Below are 12,730 nucleotides of genomic sequence, written 5' to 3'. Positions count from 1 at the left end.
TAAAAACATTTAAAAATCTCATAGACCCTAAACTCTTTGACCAGTAATGGGTATATTCTTACACTGTTTACATTCTCTCCATTAATATTTGGTTTTCTTATCCCGGTACAGGCTACCATGGCCCTCAGATCAAACCCCTTCCTGCGTTTCCACTGGGCTCCCATAATCAGCTTGACCATAGCAGTTTACACCCACTATCCCATCATGCCTTTGAACAGTCACCTGTCAGCAGCAGGCACACCAGTCCCGCTATGAAATCAGGGTCAAGCCTTCTGGAGAGCAGTGCGATGTGGGATATGATGTATGGCCCAAGACCTTTAAGACCAGGCGTGTATGGAGACGTGTCCTCTGGTTCTTCGGGATATCAGTCAGGCCATACAGGTACTCCAGCTGTGAAGATCACATAGTTCATTCTAATGTTAATATGTTGTTGTTATATTTTGGTAAGCTTATCGTGCATACTTCAGGCGCAGACTTAATGGAGGAGCACCTTAGGGAAATTCGCACTCTCCGACGGCGTCTAGAAGATTCTATCCAGACCAATGACCGTCTGAGACAACAGCTGGAGGAGAGACTGGCCTCCTCTGCACGAAGTGGAGGTCAGAGACTTACACAATCACATTCGTCCTATCAGAAAGTCCATCAGTGTGTTTTTGCTAAAAAATGTAACATTTTTACTTGTATGTTTAGATATTTCATACAAGTTTCAAACGTATCTACATTTTTGCCTACATTTCACTAGCAGGAGGAGCACCCACTAATATCTACATCCAAGGCCTTGATTCTGTCAATCAGCTGTCCAGTGACATTCGAGTACTGAAAGAGGAAAATCACACCCTACAGAACCAACTCCAACAGGCCAGGGCAGGTAAGATCTTAGTCCTACTATATTCATTAGGAATGTTAGCAGTAGTACTATATACCAGCTTTAATATATTACGGGTAAATGAGCAAGCATAATTCTTGTCAGTGTTCGCAATGGAATAGTAGCTTAGTGCATACTGAATACTGCACAGTATACACTGCATAGGCATCTTTTGCCATAAATTGTAGTTAGTTATCTTGGAAATAAAAAGTGTTATTTCGCATTTTTAATATAATTTTATATAAAGATGTTTAACATTTGGAAGAGATTATATCTAAAGAAATCAGATTATATTCAAGTCGAGTGCATTGCATTGTGGGTCAAATGTATCATATAATCTGGGGTTTTTTATGCATGCAGAAAATTAACATACTGTACACAGTATACATACCATATACTGTACAGGTACTGCACTACAGTACACTATTGAGTATTGCTTTATGATTAGGATGGTTCTGTCGTATGGTATATAGATATAGTTTTTATTCATTTTTAGTTAAGTTAAATGAAAATGAGAAATTGTTGTTGCCTTGTCCACTCGTTGAAATAAAATAATTTTTTAGTCATTTTGTATTTCAGTTTATGTTTAATTTATTTTAAGTAACAAAAATGTAGCCAAGATCCTGAGATGTTTTGCATTTACGGGCAGATGGCAGTAAAGAGATGGAGCGGCTGAGAGAGGCGGTTCTGTCTGGGCGTGGCCAGTTAAAGCAGGCGGAACTAGAGGCGGGCAGGTGGGCAGATCAATGCAGGCGGCTGCAGGCTCAGATTAGAGAGCAGGCTCAGGCAGTACTACAGCTCAAACGAGACAAACAGAGCAGCCTGGACAACAGCACCAGGTAGAGTGACCCTTTGTGCCCTCTTAAAATTTCAGTATTTGTTTTGAGATTTTGTCTTTGACTAAAAAGTGTCAGACTGCTTTGAATAATATGTATGTGTATACGTGTGTGAACAGGCTACAGCACGAAGTGAATGTTCTCCAGCAGCAGTTGAGTGAGTGTCAATGTCTAGTGCACACACTGCAAAGTGAACTACAGGTGTATCAGAGAGTCTGTGGCACTACTGAGAGCAACACAGGTAAGAAACAAATGCATCCGTTTGAAACTTGGGAACCAGAATTGCTGATATTTGTGTGTGCAGTGTGCATCTGGCTTTTGATTCAGAATAGGTCGACCAAATTGATGATTGTATAAACAGTACACAAAAAAGATGGTTCGGTACGTACCTCGGTTTTGAAGTCACGGTTTGTTATGTTTTCGGTACAGCAGAGGGAAAACTGAAAAACTACATGTGAAACACATACTTTGCACATGGGAAACGTGGTTTTAGAACAGTTGCCATGTGAAATCCATGTGGTTTTTCTGTAAGGGATATGCCTATCTTTAAAATTCTGTTGATATTCTGATCTGCTCCATCTATTTTGATATGCACATGCACACCGGCCCATGTCCATTGAAGTCTATCAAGTTAAACATAGACTTGCTTGCTTTTTTATGCAAAATGGAAATACTTGTGTGAATCTGTGACATTTACAGGTCGTATTAAACAGCGCACACATCTGACAGTAGGGCAAGCCATGTAGGTTTATGATTTAATTTAAAGCGCTTAATATAAAGCATGTCTCATGTTTAAGATAATTTGGATATAAACAATATCATTCTATCCTTTGGGGGGAACTCCATAAGTTCCAAAAATGCAGTAGTTAAAACAACAAAATGTATTTTGATCAACACACATGCGTACCTGAACCGAAAGACCCGTGCCGAAAACGTTCGGTAGTAATACATGCAGGGTATGAAATTAACTTTTTCAATTTTCAAGTTACTGGCCATTCAGAACTTCTACTTGCCAAAAAAAGAGAAATAAGCCAGAATAACTATGCCACAGCTATATATATTATAACATTTGGATTTCATACATGTATTTTTGTTATTGAAACAGAATCCTGTCATCCAGCCATCTCTTCCCTTCCTCTTTCATCCTCATCCTCTTCACCAAAAATGTATTTTAGATGGACAGATCAATCCAGTACAAAGAACGCCACGCGGACCAAAACAAACGGCACATTATTATGTTTTTTTTCCTTGTTATATTGTCTTCGCTTTTATCTTCGCTATTGATTCAATACAATTGAACAAGCGTGTCGTTATTTAATGCGTAGTGACATGTATGTTCAAGTAAACCAGATATGCTCGGATTCTGCACAATACGTTGAGTATTTGCGCTAAGTCTGCAAAAAGATTTGGCTAACGCAAATTTCTACAGCAAAGTGAGTAAACCTGATAAGCAACCCATCAAATTGGCTATAGTGATAGTGGCTATTTGATCATTTGCCGGGTTGGCGGGTGTTAATTTCAAACCCTGAATACATGTACTGTTACACCCTAATAAACAGAGCATTAAAATGTTAATTAGCATTGATGTACTGATATATTGAACCTTCTACTCTAGGCTACTCTACTACCTTTGACCTACGTGAGCGAGAGTCTAAAATACATTTGTTGGAGCAGCAGTTGAGAGAGAGGCTGGTCCAGTGTATGCCCCGCCTCTCAGCCAGAAAACAGCTGTTCCACGGTGAGAGATCGAATTATTACAGTATAAGAAGTTTATTATGACTTTAATACAAACATTTGTGGATTCATTGTGACATATTTATATTTCCATTGACCTTGGTCTCACCGTCTGCTGTAGACCAATCACCATCTCCTCCCGTTCGAGATACAGGGTTCTCCAGCCCTGCTTCACCAGCTGTGGAACCAGATGACCCAAAGTCTTCTTCTAGTGGTAAGAGTCTTATATAAAACACATTTGATGCTTTATATAAGAGATAAACCTCACTCAACTAAGTGCAAGTCACAGAAAACTGATTGACCAATGCACATCATCTGATTAGACTCGGCAAAGTCTGCTGCTGAAGATCTGGAAGCTGAGGCCCCTGACGGCTCCTTCGCGTGCAGGACGGGGCGTCATATGATTGGTCACGTAGATGACTTCAGTGCCCTTCAACAGCAGCTACTGGAGGGGAAGGTGGTTATCTGCAAAATGGAGGCGGCACTGCAGTCCAGCACAGAATCACTTGACCTGCCGGAGGTCAGTATAAAGATCTGATTTAAGATGAAAGGCTGATGGGATACTAGTGGGACAGACAATACAGAGATATGAATATATTTTAGTAGGGCTGTCATACAATTAAAAATGTAATTGAATCGATTACATGATATAATGATTAAATCAATAAAAATGTATTGCATATATAAGAAAAAAATACTTTTATTCAGCAAGGATGCATTAAATTGATCAAAAGTGTCCGTAAAGTCATTTATAATTCTTACAACAAATTTCTATTTCAAAAAGGGTATTCTTTTCAACTTTCTGTTCATTAAAAATCCTGAAAAATATATAATGGTTGAAGTAATGGCTGCTGAATTTCAGATTTGCCATGACTGGAATAAATTACATTGTAAAATAGACAAAAGTGATTTAAATTCTAATATTTTACTGAATTTACTATTGTTACTTATTTCAAAAACCTAAGCACATGGTCTGAAGCGCATGGCGCAGGTGCACTTCTTAGGGTGTGTCCGAATCCACTAGTGCTAGTTTAACGACGAAAAAAAAAACGCACCAGGCGCATAGTCTAATAGGGTTGTACCTAGTCTCTTAATGAGTCATGGGTGTGTTTTGGGCATAACGTGCAATAAACCAATCAGAGTCTCGTCTCCCATTCCCTTGCACCATGGCGGATTCGCTATTTACATGGCGGAATTTGCGAGTGGAAAGACTGAACGCTAGCCTAGAAATCGAGCTTTGCAGCCTAATTTGCAGCCAGGGTCGTCTAGCAACTCTCTGTTGGCTTGCGAGCTGGAAAAACCAAACTCTGGTCAGGCCAATCACATCGTGTATAGAGTCGGTGGACGGGCTTAACATAATGAGTTGCAACGGTTCCATGTGCTACTTGTAAACAAAGAAGCTGGTGAACAGCTACCTTTCGAATTGGCTTTGGCAGCGACTCTGGAAAATTTGGAGTTAAGCTTTTCCTTGAGAAAAGAACAAAGAACGCTACTGAAGTCATTCTTAAGAAAGGAAGATGTGTTCGGAGTTTTGCCGACAGATTAAACTTTGCGAAACTTTAATCTATCAACTAGCTCCGCTTCAGCTTCTTCGTTGCTCTGGTTGGTTGTAGCGTTATCCTATTGCGTGCAGAGGGAATTTGAAAGACAACCGTTTATCCCACCCCTCGGATTGAGCCCTGCCAATGGCGAGTTCCCAGACCCAACATCTTGATGTGGGTCTGGCTTGTCCGGCTAACTGAATGCTTCTCCAGAGAGGAATCCTTTTATTTTTAATATGTTTGTGTGCTGCTGCATGTCCCTGTGTGTAACAAGCAGAGTGTATGCATGTTGTGCACCCGCCGATAGGCGCATATTACTAACGCTGCCTTTAAATAACACAAAAAAATACTGCGCGGTCAATGGTGCAGTCGTTTTCAGTTGCCTCAAAAAAGCAACGTGCCAACAATGCACCTGAACACACCTCGTTTTCAGACCAGCACGGCCATGGGCGAACAGATGGGCGCGAGTGCATTTGCGATTTAAACTAGCAAAAAACACTTGCGTCGCGTCTCCCGTCGCATTGCGCCGGGTGTATGATAGGGCTTAGTGTATATATTTTTTTTTCCATATCATTGAACATAAGCACATCACTGACCTGGAGTCAAATATTTAGGTCATTAAATGTTTCTGTGTGACAATCGTTTTATTTAATAATAACTGATGATTTATCATACTTTATATGATCATATTTTATATACGTTTTAGAACAGCTGCGAGTCTAAAATGGACAAAGGCAACATGCTGAAAAATGTTGAGTACTACAAATGAAATGTTATTCATGCGCAATCTCTCTCTGCAGGGTTATGTGAGGAACTTGCATGTCAGCACTGCAACACTGAAGCAGATTCTGGAGGAGACGAGCTCTCTCTTAAGAATGTTCTGGAGGGCGGCTCTGCCCAGCACTGAGGCCTCGGCCCAGCAGCTTAAAAAGGTCAGAGGGCACTTAAAAAGTACACATTTCATCGCAATAAGTCTTGGAAACACTACCCATTTTTTGTGCTCCTTTGTGACATCACATGTGCATGTACCTGTAAAAGAAATTCACACTGAAAACAACAGAAAAGGATTCCAGGAATGCACCTTTACTTTATTAAACCATTCACAAAACAAATTTGAATGTCAGTTATTGGTGTAATCCTACGTTATTTTATGTTTGTGTAGGAACAGTCTTTGAGAAAAGAGGTTGTCGCAATGAGGCGCAAGTTATCAGAGCAAGAGCAGCTTCTCAGGGACACGATGGAGAATCTGAGGACCTCCAGTCGCACTAAAGACAACATGGAGCAATTCATCGTCAATCAACGTGAGTGACTCTCTTCTCTTTTCTCCTCTCTTTGTTTATGTTTATTGTTCTTCTCTTTACTATTTTTGTTTATTTCCAGTGTCAAGAACGCGGGATGTGTTGAAACAGGCTCGCTCAAATCTAGAGGTGAGCCATTTCTGCCATTCACACATGCATTTCTTTTACAACCTCAAGCATGTTTCTTTTTGTAAAACGTTCCCTGGTCACACACCCAAAGTGTAGCCCAGTGGTTATATAAATTTGATATCGATATGATAGAGAAAATCATCTGTGCAAAATATATGCTTTCCCTTTATGTCCCCTCTGCTTGTCCACGTGTCTCAAGCGATAATCGGCCACAGGAGGTGGGTCTGTGTAGCAGTTTAACCAATTGCTGATTCACGATATAAACGTATTCAAAACATGACACAAATGTTAGCCTATCAGTGTCCTCAATTCTAATGCAAAAGGACTAGGGGCTGGATTAAGCAAACCAGTGTCTTGCTAGTAAAGTTTTGATGGATGACGGTAAAAACATGAGCACATTTCAATATGGTTGAGTGTTTTATAACGGATGCTCGCCTAAGAAGCGTGCTTTGGAGGAGTTTGCGAGGGTCACAAACACTCGCTCTGACAGAACTGTTCACTGAGGCTGTCGACTCACCTTCAGATTGCTGTATTTTGCTGTGTTTAGTAATTCTGAACGGATCTGTATAGTATATATGCAGTCAGGTCAAGGTGGCTGGTATAGTGTTCTGTTGACATCTCCATGTTTGACTTTAAAGCTTTAAACAAGTTTTTTTGCTGTTGTAGTGTATACATACACATTGTGAATAATTATTTTATTATAAAAAAGCTTGCAGAACATAGCATCATACTGGTTTGTTTGCTTGGCCAATAACTGCAGCCCTACCTAGACTAGTGTAGCCCAAATGGTTTTACATTGTCTCAGAATAATTTTGACTGAATAGACATTTTCGTCTAAGGAGCAAAACCAAAAGGACTCCATCATATGATTGCCCGCTATTAAAGGCTCTATCTCCGGCTCTTTCTCACCGGGTTATTTTCCTTCTCCTCTGTATCTCTATGTCTTCTGAGTTATTCCAGAAGAATGAACTCAAGATTGCCTCTCTAGGCTGTACCCCTCTCCCTTCATCCTTCTATTCGGTCTCATCCACTCCTTCCTGGTCTGATAGAGGTACTGGTATAAGTGTGTGTTAGTGTGTATGTGTTTGTCTAGCAACACATGCATGCCTGACCCAATCTTGGGTAACCAGCATGAAGTGTCGTCCAGCTTCTTTTTCATCATATTTTTTCACGCAGCAAAATACAACTTTTTTTAATACAAAATTCCAATCGAAATTTGTTTAGTTTTTTGTAGGCTAAACAGAAAAACAACACATGAAATCTGATTTCTAGCAACCTGCTTATTAATATTTGCAGTGTTACTATAACAATCAATGTGGGGGTGTGCAAGCAAAAGTGATGGTAAAAATCTAATCTGAACACCAAGTTTGTTGTTATTTTGTCGCGTTTTTGAAAGAAGTCTCTTATGCTCGCCAAGGCTGCATTTATTTGATCAAAAATAATGTGAAATATCATTACGATTTTAAATAACTGTTTACCATTTTAATATATTTATAATGTTATTTATTGCTTGGGTGGCAACGCTGAATTTTCAACAGCCATTACATTAATCAAGTAAAGGTCAGTTTTATGTCACATGATCCTTCAGAAATCTTGATATGATGATTTGCTGCTCAAGAAACATTTCTTATTATCAAAATTGAAAACGGATGTGTTGCTTCATACTTTTGATGAAACCGTGATACATTTTTTCAGGATTCTTTGATAAACTGAAAGTTCAAAAGAACAGCATTTCTTTGAAATAGAAATATTTTGAAACATTTTACACAGTCTTCTCTGTATTTTTTGATCAATTTAATGTGTGCTTGCTAAATAAAAGTATTAATTTCTTTAAATCTTACTTTCCCCCAAATTTTGAACGGTGTCTACAAGATTTCACCCGCAGTATGAAGCTTGTATGTCACAAACAAAACACTTTCAATGATTTTAACTCCAGTTCCTCCACAAATGTTTATAATGGCATTCTGGGTAAATAAACTCAGTGGAATCCAGTCAGTCAGATTGGAACTGATCATGTCAGTCAGCTCATTTTCGCGCTCAAAATTGAATATGCTGAGGCTTGTCAGACCTGACAATAAAGTAGTCATCACATAGTATGCTTCCCTCTCTTGGTTTGGAGGGAAACTACAGAATCTAAATAAAGAACATCACTTTTGCTTTGTCCTTTAATGGCACAGTGCATTATTAGTTTCTTATGTAACATTATAATGACTCTTTCTGTCACTTTGTTCAGATGAGGTCTCAGGAGCCTCCATCAAATACGCCTCCTCTCTTGGTTGGAATTTCGTGACCCCTCATGCTCAGGATCAGCACAAAGTGATGACTGCCTCATGGCCGGCACAGGGGCGTGACAGACAGCGCCTCCTACAGGTGTCCTGCAGAACAGACTCCAGCTTGAGTGCTGCTGCCTCGCCCTGTCTCAATCAGTCACCCTAAAATGCATTAGATGTCCTGGATTACGTGTAGATCTATTATTAATTTTTATTTGCCTCATAAGAACCACCAAAAAGCTCTCAAAGTTGCTTTTGAGTAGATTAGTATTATAGACATATGGATTGGCAATCCATGTCTTTAACCAAAGTAACATCTTATGGGATTATGTTTGGTGTTAGGGTTTATAATGAACCAGCAACACCATTAATGTGCAATTATAATACTACTGTATTACCAGCCAGACCTGCTACACTGTAAATGAACATCATCCCCGGGACGAGCTGAAGGGCGATGGTGCAATAATCTTTCAAATCGTATGTTTGTTCTGTGTTATTGCCAAAGTATGTTGCTTTTAATGAATTAACCTAATATACTTTTTTTCCTTTTTATTACATTTTTTTTTTTTTTTATACAGTTTTTATTCAACCTTTCCCCTGTTTTATATAAATTCTCGTACTGGAGATTTTTTTTTTTTTTACTTTTTGGTTTTGGTCCAAACTAATATTTTTCTATTTGCTGTATCAGCTCTTCTGGACCATTTTGGATTGTTTTTGTTTTTGTTTTCATTTATTTGGTTTGTTTTGTTATGGATTTTGTTTTTAATCACTTTTTTTCCCATGATTTGCAATGTCTGTAAATTGGATCCCATGAGTTAAACACTAAAGTGAAAAATCTCAAGATGATAAGTTAACACTACTGAGTTAAATTATTAGACACTGCAGACAATTTTGCAGATTGTGGATTGTGAGACTGGTCATAACTCTACACAACATGTGCATAGCTTTATTGTTCTTTACTGTATGTGGCTTTTGAAAGAAAGCCTATTGCTCTTGCATGAACCACATAGCTTTACGCTGTGCTGTATTTCAGTATTCCAGAGCAAGAAGTCCTGGGGTTTCTGCTGTATATGTCAACTGAACTGGTGCCATTTTGTTTGTTCTGTATATTATGTGTTATGTGGACACGTTATGATGTACTCCTGAGACAAAGGAGAGCCATGGGTCATTTCAGTTCAATCTGCACTCATTGTTTATGACAATCAAATACTTCTCAGAGGTTTGTAATTTTGAACTATAAGTTGTTTAAAATATTGGTAGCCGTGCAATTTGATTTTAAATTTCCCTTTGTAAATTAATGTACATTGAGTGAGGATTGTTAAAGAGAGTAAAATGCATGTGTATTTCAGGGAAAAGTGTGTGGAGAAAACTCTCAAAACAAAAAGGGGACAATTTAATAAAAAGGGAATCATACACGTGTCTCGTTGAATATATTTTTTTGTCTGTATTTCTTACAATACTTTCTTCAGTTCTTTTGAAGTTCTTTTTGACTTTGTTTGTCTTATTGGTACCTTCATACAAAATTAGTCTTGGTTTTGTATTTAGATGTTTTTCATCTTAGAAGAACTTTTCTTAATACATTGGTCGTACACTCGTCTTTATACCAGCAGATGGCCCAAAACTCTACATTAAAGGGACCGTTCACTCAAGACTTAAAATTCTGTAATCATTTCCTCACCCTCAAGTTGTTCCAAACCTGTATGAATTTATTTCTTCTGAACACAAAAAAATATATTTTGAAGAATGTTGGTAACCAAACATTTTCTGGTCCCAGTTGAATTCCATAGTATGAAAGAAATACTATGGAAGTCAATGGCTACCATCGGCTGTTTGGTTACACATATTTTTCAAAATATCTTCTTTTGTGTCCAGCAGAAGAAAAAAAAAATCATACAGGTTTGTTTCGAACAACTTGAGGGTGAGGTTTGATTCTTATAGGTGAAATATCCCTATCTTATGACATAATACTTTGGGCATATTAGCCAAATCAGTAATAATGAGGACGTCATTGAACACTTATCAGGAATAATTCCTCTGTGCTGTTCAGTGTCCAGTATAATGTACTTTAATTATTCACAACAGTGTGCTACTTATAGTATAGACGTATTGCAATAAAAAAATAGTATTTTTTTCTCCTTAACCTCTTTCTGTTCCTGTCGGCTAAGAATAGAATAGAATAGCAAAAAACTGATGTGACAAGTCATCAGAACCGAACCGAAAACCGTGGTTAAAAAAACCGAGGTATGTATTGAACCGTGGACTAACTGTATTGTTGCCAGAGGTGGACAAAGTACACAACTCCATTACTTGAGTAAAAGTAAAAATACTATTGGTTAAATATTACTCCATTACAAGTGAAAGTTGTAAAGATAGATTTTTACTTAAGTAAAAGTACAGAAGTACTTGCTTTGAAAAGTACTTAAGTATCAAAAGTAAAAGTAAACGCATTATTTTATTATCATTGACGTTGCATTGTTGTATGAATGCACGCTGTTCCATCATGGTGGTTTAAGTCAGTCATGCTCCATCTGACAAGCTAGCATACATTGAACTCATTTAAATACTTGCTTAAAAGTTACAAAGCTCTTATCAAAGTCAAAATCATACTAGAAAAGAAAGGTTTCTACATTGTGTTTATTTGACAGGATTATGTAAAAACATATTTCTGAAAGGACTTCAGTTAACATTATTAGCCCAACTACGTTTTTGCATGCTAACTAACATCAGGGCCGGCCCTGACCAATTTGCTGCCCTAGGCAAGATTTTACTTGGTGCCCCTTGTAAGGTTTAGCACTACATGTTATCAGTCTAAGTTGTGGAATTACTACTGTTTTATTTTTGTAATGCATTGATGTTTTTATTTTTATTTTCATTGTTGTTGTTTTATATGATGTCCAGTCCATTCTACCCCGTCATTATGTTCACGATATTATTATCATTATTTTATTTTTTAAAAGGCTGATGATAGTTAAACTATACAAAAATAGCACCTACGCCACAATACAGCTTAAACACAAATAGCAAGAGTAATAGCATCCAGCATTCATGCACAAACTATTCATTGAGAACTAGCAAAAGTGTTTGTTTTCCAGTAGATGGCAGCAATCTTCCACTAAACTATGCACATTCATGTTTTCACCATGAATTAAACTGAGAAATTTTGATATTTAATGTGAATTTTAAATAAAATGTTGCTAGTTTAAATAAACCAGTATATGAATATCATTACTAATTTTGGCAAATACATTTTAAAATTGCCATATGTCCCCTTAAAACTGCACAACTGTAGAGTAAAAACATTAGGCTATTAAAAAAGTGATATTGCATGTGTTTTTATTTACAAAATCACACTGGCTGTGGCCTCTCGAGAACACAGAACAGCTGTTTGCATAAAGTTTAAGGTAAAACTGGAATGAATTAGCGAACATAGTATTTTACTACTATGCAATTAAATAAACTGTACATTCATTCATCAATAAGCCTACATCACGCTACCTCTGTCTTTACACTGCAAAAAATGCTCTTCTTATTTAGTATTTTTTTCTTGTTTCCAGTCCAAATATCTAAAAAATCTTAAATCAAGATGTATTTACTAGTAAAATGACATTAGATATTTTTTCTTGTTTTCTGGGGGGAAAACACACTCAAATGAAGTGAGTTTTTGCTTAAAACAAGCAAAATTATCTGCCAAATGGGGTGAGAAAAATTATCTTATTTCTGTTTGGCACGGAAACAAGAAACAAGATTTAATCAGAAACTAGATTATTTTTCTCACCCCAGATAATTTAGCTTGTTTTAAGCATAAACTCACTTAATTTTGATTTTATTTTCAAGAAAACAAGAACATATATCTTATGTCATTTTACTTATCTAGTAGGCTAAATGCATCTTAATTTAAGAAGTTTTAGATATTTAGACTAGAAACAAGACAAAAATACTAAGTAAGAAGAGCATTTTTGCAGTGTATCCCTTATCTTGCCTGCATCAGAGGGCTTCTGTCTTTTTTGACACTACAATTCGGCCATCCGTCATATCAGGCAACTTTCACCGTGTCTAC

The 12,730-nt window shown here is 37.5% G+C and overlaps 1 protein-coding gene across 13 annotated transcripts in view; it reads left to right on the top strand.

The window, feature by feature from the left end:
• Positions 1-11,874, top strand: part of pde4dip (phosphodiesterase 4D interacting protein) — an 81,874-nt gene extending 70,000 nt beyond the window's left edge. For 5 of the 13 annotated variants that reach the window (XM_079831740.1, XM_079831730.1, XM_079831733.1 and 2 more), the window contains 13 exons: positions 112-381; positions 468-599; positions 743-868; positions 1,515-1,704; positions 1,821-1,942; positions 3,317-3,439; positions 3,557-3,649; positions 3,759-3,955; positions 5,777-5,908; positions 6,139-6,277; positions 6,357-6,403; positions 7,364-7,454; positions 8,637-11,874. In XM_079831740.1, coding sequence (XP_079687866.1) covers positions 112-381; positions 468-599; positions 743-868; positions 1,515-1,704; positions 1,821-1,942; positions 3,317-3,439; positions 3,557-3,649; positions 3,759-3,955; positions 5,777-5,908; positions 6,139-6,277; positions 6,357-6,403; positions 7,364-7,454; positions 8,637-8,839 — 1,865 coding nt within the window. In that variant the 3' untranslated portion in view covers positions 8,840-11,874. The remainder of the gene's footprint in view (positions 1-111; positions 382-467; positions 600-742; positions 869-1,514; positions 1,705-1,820; positions 1,943-3,316; positions 3,440-3,556; positions 3,650-3,758; positions 3,956-5,776; positions 5,909-6,138; positions 6,278-6,356; positions 6,404-7,363; positions 7,455-8,636) is intronic. The other 8 variants (XM_079831729.1, XM_079831735.1, XM_079831737.1 and 5 more) reach the window with 3 other exon arrangements.
• Positions 11,875-12,730: the final 856 nt, after the last annotated feature.

This window comes from Gobio gobio (genome assembly GCF_949357685.1).
Source record: "Gobio gobio genome assembly, chromosome: 12".
Lineage (NCBI taxonomy): Eukaryota > Metazoa > Chordata > Actinopteri > Cypriniformes > Gobionidae > Gobio > Gobio gobio.
Note: the sequence above shows the minus strand (reverse complement) of the source record. Positions and strands in the feature narration are given on the sequence as shown.